The sequence below is a fragment of the Chenopodium album genome, chromosome 11 (assembly GCF_948465745.1).
Source record: "Chenopodium album chromosome 11, dcCheAlbu1.1, whole genome shotgun sequence".
Taxonomy (NCBI): Eukaryota; Viridiplantae; Streptophyta; class Magnoliopsida; order Caryophyllales; family Amaranthaceae; genus Chenopodium; species Chenopodium album.
The window spans coordinates 8,246,420-8,268,144 of record NC_137844.1 but is presented as its reverse complement, the minus strand read 5'-3'; the positions used below and the strand labels follow the sequence as shown (position 1 = coordinate 8,268,144).

At 33.1% G+C, this 21,725-nt stretch overlaps 1 protein-coding gene across 1 annotated transcript; it reads right to left on the bottom strand.

Moving 5' to 3' along the window:
• Positions 1 to 59: 59 nt before the first annotated feature.
• LOC145567324 (uncharacterized) lies at positions 60 to 21,198 on the bottom strand. The gene is made up of 20 exons (XM_081626581.1): positions 20,901 to 21,198; positions 20,733 to 20,802; positions 16,586 to 16,628; positions 13,155 to 13,232; positions 12,992 to 13,073; positions 12,824 to 12,906; positions 12,256 to 12,313; positions 10,336 to 10,446; positions 9,918 to 9,975; positions 9,668 to 9,764; positions 8,018 to 8,053; positions 7,569 to 7,705; positions 5,014 to 5,084; positions 4,858 to 4,911; positions 4,285 to 4,427; positions 3,133 to 3,273; positions 1,996 to 2,226; positions 1,815 to 1,874; positions 1,306 to 1,566; positions 60 to 758 (listed from the first exon to the last, which is right to left on the bottom strand). Exons 1-20 carry the CDS (start codon positions 21,103 to 21,105, stop codon positions 615 to 617), a joined length of 2,163 nt encoding a protein of 720 aa, XP_081482707.1. The 5' UTR covers positions 21,106 to 21,198; the 3' UTR covers positions 60 to 614.
• Positions 21,199 to 21,725: the final 527 nt, after the last annotated feature.

Below are 21,725 nucleotides of genomic sequence, written 5' to 3'. Positions count from 1 at the left end.
CCACAATGTTTGTACAAAGTATTATTTAAAGTAACGAAAGGTAGGCTTTTTTTTTAGGCTTTTTTTTTTTTTTTTTTTTTTTTTTTTTTTTTTTTTTTTTTTTGTGAGCCTGATTAAAATTTGTATTATTTTTCACAATTTTTTCAAAAAAAAAATAAAAAATAACAGCAGCCCCAATCCAATCAATCTACCATCCACCTCGAAGTTGGAATTATTTTAAAGTAATTGAAAATTAGGATTATTTAAAGTAAATCGCCCAAAGTTAGGATTATTAAAATCAATATTTTCTTAAAAAAAATTATTGTGTGCTATATTGTTAGATTTGTTACAATTTTATATTACTTTTTATAAATTTTTTTATTAACATAAAACTAGAGATATAAATGGATTTTACTCCGTACATTGGAAACCGCACAAAACACGGTTAGAAAGATTAAAAAATAGAAAGAATACAAAATTCCAACTAGTAGACGGATGATATACATATAGAGATCACCTCATGCAACTCATTACTTAATTCATTTACACCAATTTGTGACAATCAGTATTCATGGCCCAGATGCATTCTATCTAAGTAGAGAAATTAAATTCTCCTGGCAACCAATAAATTGGTGCTAATTATTGTGATTCTCTTCAGAGTCTGAATCTGAAAATTCCATTTGATAAGCATCTTTCGGTTCCACATCAGTTATTGACGGAGGAATTTCTCCGGTTACACTGTTCCTTCTCCGATTTCTCCACTCTTTAGGGATCCTTTTCTGTCAAAAAGAGTGGAAGATTATTATTATAAATAGAACCATAAATTCATAGCACCATGAGCAGACTAGTCCAAATGCTCATCACATCAGCTCTTCACAACCATAAAGTGTAGAAAATAAAACACACTACACAATGGCATAGTGTAGTGCAATGCTTCAATTCAGACCAGTATGCTAAACAGAAGTAGGTAGTTGGATTTAAAGCATTGAGATGAATAGATTGTCTGCTAAATGCAACATAATAGGCTAGCTAATAGCACCCTTGTTCTCCAATAAGTATCAAAGAATGAAATGGAACTTTGAGGCAAGGGAAGAACATTTCAGACATGATTAATAAGGAAAACAAATATTCACATAAGTTAATAATACTTTTGAATTAGGCACTAGTTTTTTTTTTTAGTCAGGGTGATGCTGAATGTCTTTATGACTAACTATTCTGTACCTTGTCAAAGATTCAAAAACAGAGATCATATCTGCTGGCTGCTGCAATCTAAGATTCCTAAGCATTATGAATATAACTAGGGTAGCATCCCAAAAGACCTCTCACCTTGGTATGGGTTTGTTGCCACTGACTAGAGTCACTTGAAGGAGTTGGCTGACTGCGATGGAGCCATATTCCACCAAATGACAATAATGCTCCAAGAAGTAACAATGGACCAATCCTTGGATCACCAGAAAGATCATGACACCAAGCTACGACTCTCCAAAGTTTATGTATCATTCCGTTTCTAGTGGAAAGAAATTTTTCACCACTACCGAACCAAAGGGGGTCAGAGTTCTCAGGAACAAGCTCAGGTGTGTTTGTTCTCTGACAATTAAGATATGACATTCAATCAGCAAAACAAAAATGGAAAAAAAATATAAAAAATTACAAAGCAAGACATCGTCAGAGCATTGAGCCTGTCACATATAGATAATAAATAACACCATGACTGAGAGAACAAAATTTCTAAACATGTCAACATGCATAGAATCATGTAAATATGCATTTATGTGAGCTACACAAATGTCCAAATGCACCAAACAACTCTTACAAAGAACAAAAACTTTACTTACATAGAAAGGAAGTTTTGCTGAGTCGCCATCTTTGATATTCTTCGAAATCCATTCAATAATCTGCAGTTAGATAAAACCATTGTTTAGAAGAAAAAGGATGGAAATTAATGGCTCTAATGCCTAGTAAAGATGGGACAAATAAAACTGCTAAAACTAAAACTTAAGAACCAGACAAATCAACCTGTAAAGGTTCAGCGGATCCATTGTATCGTGCTACCAGTTGAGATACAGGATCTACATCATCTTTAAGACTGTCCAGTAAACTTGAGGGGGATCTTTTATCTTTAGGATCTTCAACAGAATCATTTCTCATGTAACGAACCATAACCACCTGCGGTGCATCTTCAATGCCTCTTCTTGGACCACAACATTCCAAGCTAAGCTCACCACCAATGTAGAACATGCACAAGTTCTAAGATCAAGAAATCACAGTAAGCAAAATTATAATTTTTTTTAAAAAAAAATTATAAAGTGACATCAAATATTGTGAAAATAATACAAAAGGACACAGTAAGCAATAGCATAGCCATACTATTATTTTAATTTCATGCAGTGAAGATATATTCTATTATCATGCATAGGCACCTGCATATACAAGAAGGCCAAAGGCTTATTATGATTGAAACTGATGAGTGACGGCAACATTGTCAAATCAGACTTGAGTGCGACGGAAAGTAGACATTCGAAGCTATTGGTACATGTGCCCGTTTTGACTGATGCACTTTATTTTAATCAGAGGGAGTTTTCCCTTAATGGTTAAAGCTTGAATTTTAAGCTTCCTTTACACTCTTCTTTTTGCAGGATTATATCAATTAGACTGTTACAAGTGGTAGGGAAAAGTGATTGCTCTACGGCAAGCACTACACATAACTGAATGTCTAACTGACAGCAAGGGCTTGTTGCAAAAAAGATATAATTTCAAACTAATTTTTCAAATGACCACTATAATATCATCCTATACAAATATAACCACCATAAATGGTGCATAGAGCTTCCATAATCATGATATATCGGTCAGATCTAGTGGGTGTACAACTAAACCCCGTCACTATCAAATGAAGGTGATACATAGTAAAATGTACCAAATACCGATCAAAGCCCCCCCTCACCCCCCTCCCCACAAAATAAAATCATAGCATACAATAATAGTGGAACCTTGATTGTGGCACTAATAATATATGCAGTACCATTCCCAAAACCTAATCACAAAAGACTAAGGGAGGTTAATAGGTTATCATACAACTGGACTTATATACGATAAGTTGGTAGCTGCAAAAAAAAATCAGTGGAGAGGCGAAGGGACACTATTCACACTAACCTTTTGTACCTCTCCATCCATCCAAGTTAAAGTTAATCGCTTGTCTTTAAGTGCAATGGCTGCATGTGCTGCCAACTCATTGGAATGGGGTGCATCCTGATAGCTCTTATCCGATAAAGTTTGTTGGGCCCTGCGCAGAACCTAAAGCCTCAAGATAATTTAATAGTCAAAGTCACAAAAAAGCAATCAGCTTTATCAATTGAGATAGTGCACAAATATAAGTCATGAAACATCGGTTACAGGAGAGTCATGGAGAAGTCTATTATAGAATTGTATTGGACAAATTCACATTTCACAATTATATAGTAGATATACAACTCAAATCAAACAAATTGTAGGATTCCAATAAGATTGAAAAACACATTTCAAAATACTGTGGTCTGTGGATTTAATATTAGGACACCACAGATTCTATTAAGACAACAAAAGTCTTGCTAGCAGCATTCAGATAACAGTAATTCTATATGCTTAAACCATGCTTCTCTTTCAAAATCTATGCTTTTGTTAATTTTCTCTGTTATCTTTCGGTATCAGAAAATATACCAGTCTCCCTGCAAAAATTCAAAAGACTATTAAACTAGTAAGACCCTCTTAATTCCAATCTTGAATATTTTCTTCAAATCGAAATTCCAAGTGACAGAATAAGAGAAGCCATTCTGCACCAAGAAATTGATTAGGCCTATACAGATTTGAAACAAGAATTTATGTAACCGTTTTAAGCCCAAGCCTCCTTGCATAACAAGCCCCCCACTCCCCCAGCCTCCCCTCTCCCCACACCCCCCCACCCCCCCCCCCCCAAAAAAAAAAAAAAAAAAAAAAAAAAAAAAAAAAAAAAAAAAAAAACAAACATTACCATGGAGTTCATCGTTTCACCATCATTTCATTTATCACACCATATTTGCTCAAAAATATATTTGATTATGATGGATATTTTTTCCAAAACAAATTTAGTAACATGGCTACTTAAAGTTTCTTTCATTTGGTCAAAATTGTTGCAGATAGCACGAATTTCATTTTACGTTACAATATATAGTTTAACAAAGTTTGAAGCTTCTTTAGAGATATGCACATTGATTAGAGATTAACAACATTCGTTAATTACATCCTTTCATTTTACAGGAAACTGTATTTATTGCAAAGTGGATAACTCACCTCACGCATTTCATTCATTTCTGGGCCTGGCCTTCCAATAGCGACGACGCAATACCAAATCGTAGTACTTGTCCCAGCTCGGGAATAGCCACGTGAATCGCAACCTAACTCCACTGATGTCATGGTCCTCAATTGTGGAAGTTCTAGAAACAGAAAATATTTAGCGTCAGGATACCTCATATTACAGCACCTAGAAGGATATTCTTTCAACTTTTCAAGTATACAAAATTCACAGCATATATCACAAATGAAGCGGTGTAATTTTTTATCGGAAAGATTTTGCAGATATATTGCATGATTGGCAAACAGACTCTGATTACAAGTAAATCAACAAATGAACTATTGAATATATAGATTCTATATGTAGTTCAATCATGACCTTAGAAAGATTGGAATGAAGACATAAAAGGGGAAAACAACAATGTAGACACCTCCTCCAACAAGTGTACAACTATGTTTAAACAGCTTATTACTTATGGACAAGCCACTCATAAACATTATAATAACTACATACACCACCCCCAAAACCTAAAAGTATGAAAAAGGAAAATAAACCCTGAACAGGAGCATTACCGTGCAGTTTATTATCTTCCATAACATCCACAAACCATGAACTGTTTACAGCCCCTGCATGATGAGAAGATTGAAGAGAAATGATGATAAAAGAAGCTGTTTGAAAACTAATATTCAAATAACACATATGAGACAACTATAGAAATTGGTATATACCATAAAACACCAAAGGTTTAGTGCCTGGATCTCTCAAAAAGACAGTGGCAGGAGCTGATTCCACATCATATCTGTAACCACCCATAACAATGAAAAAAAAATTGCCTATAGAAAAATACTAGATTAAGATTTTAAAAAAACAAAACAAAAACTGAAACACGGTACACAAATTCTCTAAAAAGGTAGGTGTACGTTAATTTATTGCAAGACGGGTTAAAGTTATCTTAATAGTATTTAAAGTTACCATTTATACTACAAAAGTTATTATTTTTCTAATAATAAATTTATCTTACAAAAAATTATAATGTACTAGATTAATCATATTAACTTTAATAGTATGTAATCATGAATCTATAAGAAATTACACATTAAAATAAAACACAAACCAACGACAAATTAAAAGTTACTCTTGAAGGGGTTAAAGTTACCATAAAAATAGTATTAAGTTACCCTCAAACTAACCGTCTTACAATAAACTTAGCGTACACCCACCTTACACAAGACTTATTGAACACAGTATAGCTGCAGCATCAGATCAGTACCATTTTATAGAGAATAAATGAGATTTTTATTTAAATGCAATATATCATCACATGTCAGCCCATTAGCAGATATGTGGCTAATGAAAGAAGAGACAATTCTTCAGAAAAATTATAGCTCATAACAACACATAAGACATTAAACAAGCCACTTCTATGTTTGATTTGATTAAACTTCAACCTTATATGTACTCTAATCTATAAGGATTAAAATATATCAAATGGGATCTTATTAGATTTGTATTAATGCGTATTTTCCAAATATGTACTTAACATAATTTTTTTAATTTGGAATAAAAGATATTTAGAGATAAACATCGTATATAAAATGATAAAGTATGTTCAAAACTAATTTTTTCTGATATAATATGAACTTTTTGTTTGTGATATGTTCTGAAATAAATAATACGGGGTATAAGTAGTAATGTCTTGAAATAAGGTGAACTTAACATAACCTTAATCAGTATATGACAGTTAGTTATACACCTATACACTATGTTACTCGGACTCGGGTACCCATGTCCGACACGGGTACGTGTCCAAGTGTCCGACTCGGCTATTTTGTGAAAAAATTCTATGATTTTCAACTAAAATGAAGTGTCCATGTGTCATACCCATGTCCGAGGGTCGAGGGTCCGACACGGGTACTTGAGGTAAAATGAAGAGTCCGAGTAACATAGCCTATACAGTTATAAAATGTTAAGATTACAATTTTTCCCAATGTTTCTAAAAGTTTGGCTCACATATTGTAACTCTTGTTTCAAAAAATGTTTGAAAAAAAGTGAATAAGGATTTTCTAGATTTTGCCAAAATGGAAGTCAAACAGTGTATCGGGAAAAGTGACTGGAAAATGTTTGCAAGAGTTAACTATAAGGTTATTTTATACTACGTAGATTGGTAAAACAACAACTGGGAAAAGTTAATTAAATGTTAAACCCACTTAGAAACAGTAATAGAGAAGATGGTAAATCTTTCACGCAAATGTAATTTGCTAAAATTCCAGTAAGTTATTTATTGACACAATGACATACATTTCACATTGTTCATATCAAGTCCTCATACTTTAGATAATAGTTTTATAATTTGTGCAGTATTAGTTTTCCCCCTTCTTACTTAATATCTTTAAAAACCTCTTTCTGTGGTTTAATCTCACACGCCAACTTTATGCTAAATCTACATAAGCTTGAAAATTAAAAGGTTTACGAAGCCTTAATATCTTGACAGTGATAATTATCTAAGTCATCAACTTAACTAGAACTCCCTCAAATCCATTTTGTTTCCCCCATTCTCCTTCTATCACTTTTTTAAGAGTTGTCTTGCGTGTGTGGGTAGTTTTGTCCCTAGGATGTGCGGAAAAATATAAAGCAGAGAGATTGTGAAGACATTGTTACCAATTGAAGAAATGAGGCAGCTTTATCTTTCCTAGACAAACCATGAAATAATATGGGGCATTGTTTTAGGGATAAATAAAAAAAGGAAAATGTAGCGATCTTTTAAAGGATGTAGAGACTATAACTTTTCTAAAGTAGTATTTCAATTAGTCAATAAACTTGTCGTTAATCAACACAAACACTGAATCCCTGCCTCTAATTTGAACCTTGAGATCCCATATCTGCATGTTGAAACTACAGGGATCAAAATGACCATTATGTCAGTATTCTTGAGTCTTGACATGGAATAACTGTCAAATTACAAAACATCACGGCACACTAGCAGTCATGACTAAGGGAATTTTAGATTTCAAGCCATTGACCAAAGCCTTGTATAACAACAAATTAACAAGCATAAGGTTAAAAAAAAGTCAAAAAACTGCTAGACAGTCGACATCTAGTCTCAATCCCCAAAGCATTTTTTCAACAAATGGGCAATTAAACTAGTTCCACACTAACCACAAATCCAGTGCTCGGTGCTGACCACAGAAGTAAAAATATACTCCATAGCAAACTCTGCAAAGTAGAGGCTTCTATCATATAAACAATTAGCCTAAAATTGGTACAAAGAGAGAAGAGCACATACATAGATGACCAATAGGAAAATTCCTCTTCTCTCCAAAGAACACATGCAAAGGAAGCATAATCCTGATAATTCCTGGCAGTTTGACGCATGAATGGTGTTGCACGCATCCCTGTGTCGGAGAAGAACATGACTTTTACCTTTGAACCAAAAACAATAGACAAAATAAGTCCATATTAAGCTATCAATCATATTCATATTTAACAACTATAATTACCCAAAGGTCAGAGCACAAAGTACAAGGATAAGTATCCAGTAATCTACAAGGATCAGCAAGAAGCACGAGGCGCATATAGAAAATATTTTAGCATACAATAAGCAAGTCATGGAAACAGCCTCCATAATGGGAGGCCTTACCTACAACCTCAGGAAAGCATGCTCACATAAGAATTATATTATGATTTAAGATGAGTTTATAATCAAATAAATAAAGAAAAAGGAAAAGAGCATACCTTATTATAACTACTCTTAGCCAGAAATCTTGGTCCCTAAAAACAGGAGAAACAAATGGTAATAACACAACTGTTAACGTACATAATAAAAGTTACTTGAAAAAATACTAACACTTACAGGTACAAATATAATCAATAAAAAAACATAATAAAACAACCTCATTTTTTATAAAAACATAAAATACAGGGTGCACAAGCTTAATACCAATCTGATCTCCAAAAGGTTGACACAAAATAGGGAGATTGGGTGCAAATGATTTTCAAAGCCAAAAACTGGCTCGTTTAACTTTCTAGACTTATCATGAAGGCAAAGATGCAAAAGTTCAATCCCTTTACCCATACCCATTGGTGAGATCCTCTTCCGGGACATTGGAGTAATGTTGATAATGATATACAATAGTATTTCTGCTTTTGAATGTTTTTTACAACTTCCATTGTTGTCCATTTCAGAAAGTGGTTAACGCTTTTATTATATTTCATTTTTTGTTAAAAAAAAACGCCAGTTATTACCTTACCCTTCTAGCCCCACAAAATTTACACCTGTGCACTCACTCTCTCTTACTTTATCCACCTTTATCTTACACCCATCCACTTTTTCCACATACTCTTAATCTACCTTTTTCTTCACCCATTTACCACATCAACACTCTCTCCAATTGCCTTAATTTGCGAGCAAACAGTAAATGTTAAGAAATTTCATAAATGCATGCAGTAATGTGTTTGGATATGAACTTTTGAGCTCTAAACACCTTTCAGATTAAGTTGTACAGAAATTTGTTTTGAAAACTCAAGGATGAAGCTTCTGAAAACAAATTAGAAGTATTTTTCAGAATTGGATATATTTAAATGGAAATTAAGAAGGGAATCTAAAGAGGGGGGGGGGGGGGGGGGGGGGGTTCCTTTCAAGAATCTGAAGTGTTTGGATTCCTATAATCTCTTTTCGAACGATTCCTTATGGCGATTCATGTTAGCCGACTCCACATCATCTTTGGACTAAGGCTTGGTTGTGGTCGTTGTTGTTGTATTAAGTGAGGCACCAACAAAAACACAATACAAGAAATAATGATTGATGCCTCCTTGGACTCGAGGCACTATAAAAAGCACAGGGGTAAATAAATAAATAAATATATAAAATTGTTCTTCGGTCACTCAATGAAAAAGCCTATATGCAAATTAACGTCTTTTAATGCACCATTATCTTTCTTTTTTTTTTTAAAGGTACACAAATCATACTGTACTAAAAGATCCATATCACATGGGCGGAAGATGGAAGTGAACACGAATCATACTGTACTAACCAGAAAATCAGAGATCCATATCACATGGGTGGAAGATCGAAGGGTACACCACCTTTAACCCCCTATTTCCTTTCCAAATTGAACCTGTATCACATGGGCGGAAATGGAAGGATATGCCACACCTTTCCACTCACTAACTCTCATGTTTAATTTTTTAAAGGCACTGTAGATGCATATCAGATATCACATCCTTTTTATTTAATCAGTGAACTCTTGGCTGATGGACAATGATAGGTATTTAGTATCAAGTTGGAAATCTTTTTAAACTAGTTAAAAAATATGAAAACAAATAAATAAACTAACACGAGTAGCAGTCAAATAGTCTAATTACAATGAAAGAAGATCAACATACCAATGTGTCCTTTGTGTAATAAGGAATGCGAGGTAACTTCAGTATCATTACTGCAAACCAATCTGTAACTGCATCAACAGAGAGATCTCCTTCATACCTACACAAACATTAAGCTCATGATACAATGGCAAAATATTACAAATGCTAGGCCTATTACTCCAAGTCTTCAGCAGAAAATTTAACAGCACTTGAATATTGAAGCTTCATAACAACAGAGCACTCCTTTTATTAGACATGACTCAGAGCTTACCTAATAAGACAGTTGGAACTTTTACACCCTTGAGGAAACGCAATCAGAGAAGGAAGACCTGTAAACATAATAGGTAAGAGCCTAAAAGAGAAACATGGATACAGCTTGGGACTTCAAAGTATGACTAACAAGCAACATGTGAAGACAATGGAACTCTAACTCTATAATTCTGATAGAACCCAACAAAATAGCAAAAAGAAACTAAATATTAGACTGAGACTTGATAACTAGTACAATGGATAAGTGGCCCCACCATAGTGGAGTAGAAGCTGCAAACATTTTGGTACCTTCTCCATGACATGAGTCAGCTTGATGTTAACTTGCCATGTATCTATTGCATAGAAATTAAGAGCATACCCAATACAGCTAATTTCGAAGACAAACCATGAATCTATGAGAATATGAGATTATAGTTTACCATTTCGGAAGAAAAGTTTTCCTGTTGTTTTCTTCTCTGCAAGTTGAGAGGCAAGTTTGATATCCCCAAGCTCCACTACACCAGTATCAGCAATCTCACCCAGCAAAGTAGCTGCTCATAATGTATTATGGAGTCAAAAATTAATACAACTGCTTTGAAGTATAAATTAATTGACAAATGTTATGCAGACATACTGCATCAATATCAAACAATCAGACAACAGTTTCAAACACATCAGACAAGAAGCCTGTGGACAAAATACTGCACAATTAGCCAAAAAGTAGATGTGAACCCAAATTTGAATGCCAGGAATTTTGCTATTTGTACGGCCATCTTACTAAAGGCAGAGTTCCTCAACAACAAACTTTGCAAACATGGAAAACAAAATTTAGAAAGTTTTTGTATTTACCAGCATTCAAATTAACATCAAGATGCCAAATTTGCCAAGCCAAAAAGATATGTCCATAAAATAAAATTTAGAAAGTTTTTGTATTTTTTTTTTCATGTGCATGAGTGATGTGTCAAATACTCAAATGCATGATGCACACCAATAAAAAATAAAAAATAAAAATTGAAGGAGCTCCCACTTTAACAAGATTAATCTTCTGTTGCGTCTTGCAAGTGATCAAAGGAGCCGAAAACAATGGTTTGTCTTTCTCGAATAATTATTCTCCTACTTACATCTCCTCTGTCTTCTATTTTATATATTTTAGAGTATCCTTATTCCACTCTCACATTAGTATGATTGCATATCATAATATGATCAGCTTCTTCCCCTCGAATTAGAGCTTCAAAACACCAATTAAGGCCTGAAACTGTGAATAGCACGGCCAAATGATTGCAAATATGACAAGAATCATTATTAGAATTTTTGCAAAACACATCCTTAAACTACAAAACTCTCAATCCAATGCTTAGAAAACATAGGATTTCCAAACAAGTCCGCAATATGGGTGCTTATCCTAAATTGTAGTAATTACATTAAGACCTTCCCAATCCACATTGAGATTGGGACAACAAACGTCAAACATATCAGTCAAAGAGAGAGAGAGAGAGAGAGAGAGAGAGAGAGAGAGAGAGAGAGAACAACAGCCTGAGAGAATTTAGTACAAAATCCTGTTGAGTGATAACTTAATTTGTAAGCCAAAGTGAGTAAAATAGTTTTTCTAGGTCAAACTTACTAAACAAGAAACCTGATTCAATAATATAAGGCCAAATTCTCTTCACCTTACTTTCAAATTTTCAAGAAAGTACTACTTATTCTTGTTAAAAACAAACCACCTCAAACCTCAGACAGTGAGAGCAGACCAGACTTTTTCCATCTAGTTATTACAAATAATTTTGAAGTGAGTATAAGATAACTGGCAAATACACATTTATAAGATTCTAACAAGACCCCGCGTGATAATGTGTTCTTAGAACTTAACATCAAATAACTTTGGAGTGAGTATTAGATAATTGGCAACTACACATTAATAGATTCTAAAAAGACTCCACGTGATAATGCATTCTTAGAGCTTAACATCAATTATATGATAGGCCAGAACTAAACCTAATTCAGAATAGAACATTTTCTTCTAGGTGAAAAGAAAAAAAAAAAAAAAGAAAAATAGATGCACATTTACAGGCTAGAGGTTTTTTTTTTTTTTTTTTTTAAAAAAAAAAAAAAAAAAAAAAGCAGTATATAGCAACAGAGTAGGTCAAAGATCTAAACATATTTTGTATAGAAATAACGACAGTAAATAAAAAATTATACTGCCTAAAGAAAACCCTTTTTTCTTCTCTTCTGTAGGCACAGATGGTGAGCAATATTAGAAAATTGAAGTTACTCAATCATTTACATCAAAAATTGATTAATCTTACAAGTCAGCATCAAAGAGGAAAGTGAACATTTTCTAATGTATCAAATGGAAAGTGTACCAATTTTCTTCCATTTGCTTGAAAATTGTTTGCATAAATTGCTCCCACTTGAATATACCTGAACATAAACTAATATTCTGTCAGTAAAATTATGGAATTACACCAGTGCTCAACTTTTCTTACACCGTATAACAGATAATGGATAATAGAGCAGATAGAGTCATCATTGACAATATTTCAGCTTTGTGCTACAAAATTATAATGGATTAATTCAGAATGACCCAATAAGCTTCCTCTGCTTTCTAATTGCTGTGAAGTTATTGACAGTCAATGTAGAAGCAAGGTTAGCATGAATCTAATTTCCATACAAGTAGGTAGGATTTAAGAAACGACATTTAGGCACTCGACTACTTGAGTATTATTTACAATTACAATATTTGTCAAGAATTTATATGCAAATTTATCAGAGTGCATACATGACATATATGATAATATTCCCCTTGAATGAGTGAGGAGTCAGGATAATCAGATGGAGGCTAAAAGAAAGTAGGGCAAGTAAATATTTAGTTCCCATCAGTATAAATACAAGAGATAAGGCACGCCAGGCTACCAGCATATAGGCAATCACCTGAATTAACCAAGGCCTCTGACCCCCTACAATCGACAGGATATCTCCAGAAGTAATGGTTTCAAATTCAATATCATCAGAGTCTGAATAACATAATCATTGGAGTCAGTATTCTAGATTCACTATATGGCACGTACAACAGGAAGTCAAAGGACAGACATAACTAACCTGTGGAACCAACAAGTAAAGGAAGGTTCACTGAGGAGTACACCTTATTAGAATTCAGCTGCAAATTGTTTTCCAGAACATGCTACAGCCAGAGATAGTTTTAGTGTAAGAAGAAAAGCAATGAATAATCCAAAGGATATGTATACATATACAGGATACCTACTTGATGCTCATCAATGCCAAATAGGTCATAGTCTCTCTTCCATAATGGATCAGTCAGCAACTCATAAGCATAACGAATCTGCAAGAAAAGAATGCATACAGAAAGAGAAAAGCATCATAACAATCCAGTTGCTCGGGTTTTGTTTTACAGAACAAAGACATAGATTTAAGCATGAATTCACACATTTCGATCAATAAAAAACCTTCTCCGGATGACAATCGTAGACAGCAGATCTTAAAAACTTATTGTCCCACTAAATAGGTTGTTGATTTCTCTTCTACTTTACAGAGTTCCAGGACCTTAGAGCACTGCCATTCATGAGAGGGGGAAAAACTCCTCATTCTCTCTACCCACTATTTCACTCCTCCCACCCAATTCCCTCATGGTCTTTTTGGTGATTGTTTTTCCTTTCCACTCATGGGCAAAAATTTTAAAACAATAAATTCCTCACTATTGTCTCTCCTACTTTTCACTATAGTACTATACCCACCATATATTCTCACTACTACCGTTTAACCTTAATCTATGTATTAATTTCAAAATAAATAATAAAAATTTCAATATCAGCACTAATAATACTACCTCCATTTCATAATGATCTTCCCATTTACATATCTCGATGCAAACCTTTGACCGTAAATATCTTTAATCTGAACTAGTAAAAATTATAAAAATAAGATATTCATAATGTATTTACCAAGAGAAATCAAACTAGACCTCATATGACTATATTTGTTCTTATGTATATAGAGAAATTTAAAAGATTTCCTCTCATATTTAATAGTCAAGAGATTCCAAATGGGAAAATCATTGTGATACGGAGGGAGTATAAATAATTGTAAAATAAGTTACTACCTTTGTCTCACATTAGTTGCAACTTTTGGGTATTATTTGTGAGACATAAAAAATTCCAAAGTTGCAACTAATATGTAATGGAGGCAGCATTTACTATTTTACTACTAATAATTACAATAGTAATAATAATTTGGTGCGGAGTAGTAGATAACGGAGAAAAGGAAATATGTAGATAATAAGTGATTTTCGAAAGTATGTCAACATATAGCATAATGAGTGTCTATTTATAGAGGAAAAAAAATTATGACCGATGATAATTTTTTAATTTTTAAAACAAAATTTAAGTAACTCAAATTAGCCATGTAAAATTTGAAAGTCTCGCAGCTAAAAATTCATGGGCCATGAGACACTGACGCGGCAATTATAAATCAATCAATCCCGTAAGTGGGGTCGGCTACATGAACCAAATCTGATTATTCCGACCAAAATCTTCCTCCTCAATCCCCTACAATCCAATGCTTCATCCTCATGCAAATCCATATATTTCATATCCTTCTTAAGTCCTTCCAACCAAGTATTTTCGATCTCCCTCTCACTGACGCTCCCAATTAGCATGCTTTAATTGTTTTTTATTCTTTTTTGCTTTTTTCTCAACCTTGGCCCCTCCTTTGCACTGTAGCAAAGGAAATCTCCATTTACTCATGAGGAGAACGAAAATTGACCAAGAGTATACGAGTGTTTTTTATTAATCACTTATTTCTCCTCATGGGCAAAAAACTGCCCACGAGTGAAAGTGCTCTTAGGAAGCCAATTACGATTAACCATGTAAAATTGTAATCCTATTAACAGCAAAAAGAAGGAGCCAAACAGCATAAGTTGATCATAAGTTGAAATGTTACCTTTTAAATTGTCTCTATTAACACTTTCCTCCCCCCCCCCCCCCCCTCTCCATAGAATAAATAAATAAATTACACAAAGCCTTACATAAATGAAATTAGTCCAGCCGCATGAACTAGTATCTCTTATGACCATCCACAAAGATTCTATCGCTCCATTCACTTCTATCTAGTTGTACATGCTCTTCAAAAACCTCTTTATTAAATCATTTCTAATAGCCTCAATCCAAATCATCTTTAAACTCCCTCGACTTCATTTGAAATCCCTACTATCCCAACCTCCAACTTCCTCACAGGCACATCATCTGGTGGAAGTCTCACATGCTCATACTGATCTAGCTAATTTTCCAAATATCCAAATTCCAACTTTTATCCCTAAAGGTATTTTTCTAAAGGTATTTCACAAAGGTTTTCTTAAACATCCATCTTTACCACACCCATCTTAATATGTTCCCCGTTTAATGCCCAACATCCTACCTATGTAATAATGCAAATCTGATTGTCGATTGATATAAACTTTCTTTTAACCTTTAACACATGCTACAATCGCACTAAATGTGCCACTGCTATCTCCATTTGAACCACCTATATTTGAATTTAAGAGCTACTCCTAAGTCTATACCTCTAATTATCTGTCTCATATACTTAAAACCTTCACTAATGGACAGCTCCTTACCATATGATGTCACAACATCCTTACTCCGCCTCCTCCCAATACTAAAATGGCACTTCATGTAGTCACTTTTACTTTGGATTTCGGATTCTAACATACATCTCCATCGCTCAAACTTAGCATTAGCCTAATTATGTCCAACAAAACAAAATCATACGCAAATAACAAACACCACGGTATCTCATCTTGGATTAACTGTGTTACTCCATCCAAACACTGTTGCAAAGAGGAAAGGGCTTATAGCATATCCTTCATACTCCTCTACAAGTCTTAACATTGGTTCTTACATCAAAATCCACATCCTTAACTAGTTCAAAGTACTTACGAAGAGATGCCTTGGAATTACAATAGTAAATTAATTACTTTCTATTACGTTTCTCATTTACTGTAAGATGCATACATCCAACCCCTTTACCCGCATAAGGAGTGAGCCTCTCTAGAAGCATCAAGCTAATGTAAATGTGACAGTTCCCAAAGACATTTTACCAAGATCTTGGGATTTTACAGTCTTCAATGGGTTTTCAAATTTTGATCTAGGAAAAGGGCATTTCAAATGATCGAATCATGAGCCATTACTTTCTCTTGAAAGGTGACAACTATATTTGTACATCGCACCATAGGTGACTATTATTTATGAAGGATGTGGAAGTAATTAAATTGATTTATCATAGCACTATAGCAAGCCGTAATATAAAACTCTCTTCCAATACTTTCATCCTTGCAAATTAGAAACTCCTGCCACAGTTATCCTATTAGGTGAATTGGCATAATTTCTCATATCCTTCCAGTTTCCACCTTCCACTTTTACCAGTTTATCCCTATTCTCATAGTTCTCCATCCAAGAAGAAATATCAGCACCAACCAAGGTGCCTTAGCAATCTAGATTTTAATATGGGTAAATTAAAATGAAGAAACCAATTAGAAACAGGTATCATGAATTTGAATTTGACTTAGAAAAAGTTAACTGAGGACAGAGGGAGAATATAGCATAACACTTCCGGAAGCACTAATTAACCATTAACATAAAGCAAGGCAAGTGAAGTGAAGTGAAGTGAAGACATGATAACCTTGATAAAATCATTAGTTGTGGGGGGTTTGGCACCTGATTTCCTGAAAATTACCAAAATGATCAAATAAAATTAACACTTGAATAGGCTGAATTCCTAAAATTACTAAAAAATTATACTCCTTCCGCCCACACTATTATGTGCAACAAATAAATATTTTATATCTCACAAATAATACCCCTTTGTTGCACATAATAGTGGCGGAGGAAGTAAATAAAATTATAAATATAACATTTTATATACCACAACAATTGCAAGGGCCAGGTCAAAGGTAAAGAAAGTTTCTATAAACCTTCAAAATCTGATATGTGGAAGTTACAGAAAAAGAATTAGTGAATACCTCAAAATCCACCAAGAATACGTCAATAGGGATCTAAATAATCAAACCATAATTTTTTTATTTGCCTCTCTTTAGGACAACAAATCATGTTACATTGCCATAAAAATTTACGTCTTCTTATAACATTTTATACATCTAAATCTATTACACTTTATAATATCCGATGGGTTGTAGACATGTCCAAAACTGGACTGGAACTGGTTGGACCGGGAAACTGGAATCTTCCATTTCAGTAGACCGGGACCAGACTGACTTTCCTTACATACAACCCACTTAGAAGGTTTTTATCCTACTTTTCTTGCGTGTGTCCCAATAACCACGCTATCTACAACTATCCTAATTGTGTATCTAGAATAGCAGCAATTATATAACAGGAACAGAAGCAATATCCTCGTAGATTATATTAATATAATACTCCCTCCATTCCTTTGGGATCTTCTGTTCTTCCATTCTTCCATTTTGGTACATTCCTATGAATTCTACCCTCTTTTGCATAAAGTAATTTTTTTGGCAAATTATTGCTACCAAATGGGTCGACTAACACCACTTGGATACTCTCCAACCACATAAAACACTAGCTCTCCTTCCCATGTGGGTCCAATACAACCCACTCTTCCCCTTTACCTCTGTTTGTATAGCTACAATAAAGGGAAAGAGCTCAAGGGAACAGAAAATATACTACTTTACAAAGTACATAGAAGTAATTAGCAAGCCTTCTAATTTGAAGAGGAGTGAACAGTGAAGTGAGTAATAGTGAAAGGATGATTTCATCTAAACAACCTCAATTTTGGCACTTTAACAAAAAAAAAATATTCCCTCCAATACTTTTAGTTCTTCCCACTTTGACTTTTTTTGTCTTGCAAAAAGGTTTCAAATGAAAAGAACAAAAAGAATCGGAGTAAATAGTGTTTTTCATACTACTTGCACCCCCGAAAAATTGATTCACTTCAATACATATGGTCAAAATAAAATAAAGTTGATTGTTCTTTTGTTCAATTCTTCTCAATGTTAATTTTCAAAATAAAATAATGCATAATTTTCACATATACATATTTTACGATATTAATTAATGGTCAAATATGTGCATTGGAGCCAGTAAAAAAAACCCAAGTGCCTTGAACTTTTGGGAATGAAGGAAAATTTTTCATATTTATTTAAAAAACAAGCTTTACATTTTACTAACTTCGTACTTTTACGTTCTACTTGCTTATTATAGATATGCAATTTAAGAAATATTGAAGAATGTGAATGGGCGTAAGATAAAAATAGGAGAGAGAATGTAAAACAATGAGTTTGTGCAAAAAAATTGGTGAAATAAAGTAAGAGAGAATATGAAAAGGTGTAATTATTGTGGGGTACAAAAGGTAAGATGGTAAAAGGGGTATGCTAAAAAATAAAATAAAGCAAAGTTTATAGAAAAAAAAAAGGAACGGCAATGGAAAGTGAGTATAATAATTAAAAAAAATAAAAAAAAACTTTTAAAAAGAGAACAAAAAGATTCTATCACTACCATTACATTAAAATAAATGGAATAAGACTTTGAAGTGACTTACATTTTGTCAATTGAAAGCAAAATGGTAATAGAGATAAGTGACTTAACTTAGAGGTTTATTAATACAATATTTATATATGGAGATCAATTAAGGATGAAATCAGGTCAATTCTATAACGTAAAGATAATACTTTAATAAAGTAATATTCATAAAATGTAATGAAGTGGAGTAAGTAGTTGTGAAAGGACAAATTCTTCAAAACAACCTAATTTTGCACTTTTATTTAAATAAATGTAATTATCATAATTTTAAAATACGACTTGGATGGTTGGAGTTAAGAAAGATATAAAGGAGTTACTGAATAGAAAGAAAGGATCATATTTAGCGAGTACAAGAGATAAAATCTTGGTTCATGAAGCCGACCACATCTTTGGAATTAAGGTTTTGATTGTTGTTGTTACCATAGTTTTATAAACATGCTTAAGCAAAATTTTTTATATCAGTACCGTTAAATTAAAAAGAATAAACAAATAATTATATTATGAAGTGACTAACTTTTTGTCAATAAACAATAATTTGTTATAAAAGATAAAAGACTACCCTTGGAAGTTGATTTATCATGATATCAAATATTGAAATTAATTGAGGGTGAAATAAGGTCATTTTTTACTTAAAGATAGTAATTTACAAAAGTTATAAAAGAAAGTTGTTTATACAAAAATAATACTTCATGCACTCCATGTTACTTCCAACATAGCACTTTGGCACATATTTTAAGGAAGAGATTTGAAGGTGTAAACAAGTATATTAATCAAAAGCATAAGCGATGGAAATTATATGTTAAAATCCTCAAATCTCTTCATTAAAATGTGTGTTAAAGTGCTACGTTGCAAGTAATGGAACAAAAGTCCAAAGCAATTATAGACTATAATTATACATTTCTCCCTAAAATGTCTTCCAGAAATTTCCTACTCATGTCTCTCTTGATAACTTGATGTCACTCCTCATCTCACTAGCATTTCGCAATCAATTGTTGCTTTATTATTAGATTCCAAATAATCAAAAAATTTAGTCAAGATTAGCCCCAAGCTTAAAGCACCCTGATCTTTGACTTGTAACTGCCACAACAACCATTGGTTGGGGTGCAACGCGTGTGATTATTTAGCTGACAACAGGGAATCTTTAATACTTTTATAATTATTTTTTTAGTTTAACTTTTTTCTTTTCATTAACCCTAAATTCTCTATATTTCATTTTCATAATTTTTTTAATTTTAAGTAATTAGTTCCTTTTATCAATAAAATTCTAGCTCTAAATTTTTTTATGCATACACCCAAAGAAAGCTTACAGCCTTACATTATATGTACTCCTCCATTTTATAATAAGTGGAACATGTCTTAATGGCATGCATTTTAAAAATGTGACTAAAAAATATAAACAAACAAATTAGCTAATGTAATTTGAACACCAATACGAGAAACGAATTAGCTAATATAATTTGAACATGTTTTAATGGCATGCATTTTTAAAATGTGATTAGAAAATATAAACAAACAAATTAGCTAATATAATTTGAACACCGGTATTTAAGTAATCTAGCTAATTTGTCAGATTACCTTATCTAATCTCTTTCTCAAAATGTGTGTCACAAGGACATGGTTCATATTTTCAAGAATTTGAATGCAATGATAGTTTCATGTTTAAATATTAATCAATTAATAGATTTATTTTTGTTGATACAATTGAATGATACCATATTATTTGCAGCATTTGCCAAAAAATGGATGCTTCATACTCGTATTATTTCCAACAAATGTTTTCATTCCTATTAAAGTTATCATTTCTCTCTATCTCTCTCCCCATCATATGCATCCCTATTTTTCTCTCCATTTAACACTCACGGATTTTTTTTACCTCTCTCTCACACCCACATAATCTAAGATTTCATATTGTTCATCAAATAACACGCAATCTAATATGCATTTTTAATAGGTCCTTAGCATATGATGACGGTGCATTCTTCATAGCCAACAATTCCAACCATTATGACAAGGGTGCAATCTTCAAAGCTACCATTGCATGTTTGAACTAGTGAACTACAAAAATAGTAATATTCCACTAATATCACAAAAGCTTTGTACTTTAAACTCGAAGCAAAGTATAAACATAGATTATTCGAAAGAGATGAACTTGAAAAAAAAAACCTAATCAATGCAATTAACAATCAAATTAAACACAAGTAAAGTTTCTAAATTCATAAGTAACAATGTAACATAAATCATAATTGTATTGCGTATAAATCGAGATAATTTACCAGTTGGAAGCTAAATTATCATAAGCCTCTTTCACTTCTTCAATCGAACTAACTCTACTGATTCCAAGAACTACAAAAATTCAAATTAAAAACCAAAAAATCAACAAAAATTATAATAAAATTCAACAATTCGACGCAATTCAAACGAAGGAGAGAGAAATTGAGTACCTTCGTAATGAGAAGGAGGGAAAGCGGTAGGAAGAAAGAAGATTTGAAAGACGAAGAAGAGAATGAAAAGCGTCGCGGGAATCCAATAAGCTTTAATTAGCGACGAAATTGGGGGTTCGGAGGGTTTTTTCGGCGCTTTTTCTGTTGTTGAAGATGAATTAGTGGGGGGACTTTTCTGGGAAGAAGTAGGGTTAGAATCCGCCATTGTTGAAGCTCGGAGTTGCGAAGTGGAAGTTGAGAGTTCACTGGAATCTCTGTTTCTGGTGACAGTGATACAGGATTCGTTGCTTCAATTTGGGGTTTTTATTTCCAATAAAAAAAAATACGAGTAGTAAGGAAATAATTATCATGAATTATAATTTAATCATTTGAATGGACTATAGTTTTTTAAATAGCCCAATATAAGCCCAAAAGTGTTCATGTCCAATATGGATATTATTAGACTTGTACTTGTTACATTTTTATTTTTTAAGAAATTGGACTTTGTTACTAAGTTCATGGAAATAAATAGTTTACTTGTATTTAACTTTCGATAGTGTAAGGTCCTGTTCTCATCAGATTATTTTCAGTTCAGCTTTAATAAGTTCAGTTCACTTCAGTTCTTAATTTCTTTCTCTCATAAAATATTCATTTCACTTCAATTCAGTTCAGCTCTAATAAGTTCAGATCAGTTCAGTTCAGCTCATTTCAGTCAATGAGAACAGGCCCTAAGTGTGTAACAAATTAAAAATCGATACCAACAAAGTATTGTCTCACTTGGACACTTTGTAAGGTTCCCATTTCAAATTTTAGAGGTATGGAATTCGAATCTTATCAAGTGAGAGT

Coding starts and splice junctions, on each gene's coding strand:
- LOC145567324 (XM_081626581.1), bottom strand. CDS start 21,105: ATGGCGGATTCTAACCCTACTTCTTCCCAGAAAAGTCCCCCCACTAAT. Junction 13,233..16,585: donor CAACTAATGATTTTATCAAG/GTTATCATGTCT, acceptor CTTTTCTTGCAG/ATTCGTTATGCTTATGAGTT. Junction 12,907..12,991: donor TTTACTTGTTGGTTCCACAG/GTTAGTTATGTC, acceptor TATGTTATTCAG/ACTCTGATGATATTGAATTT.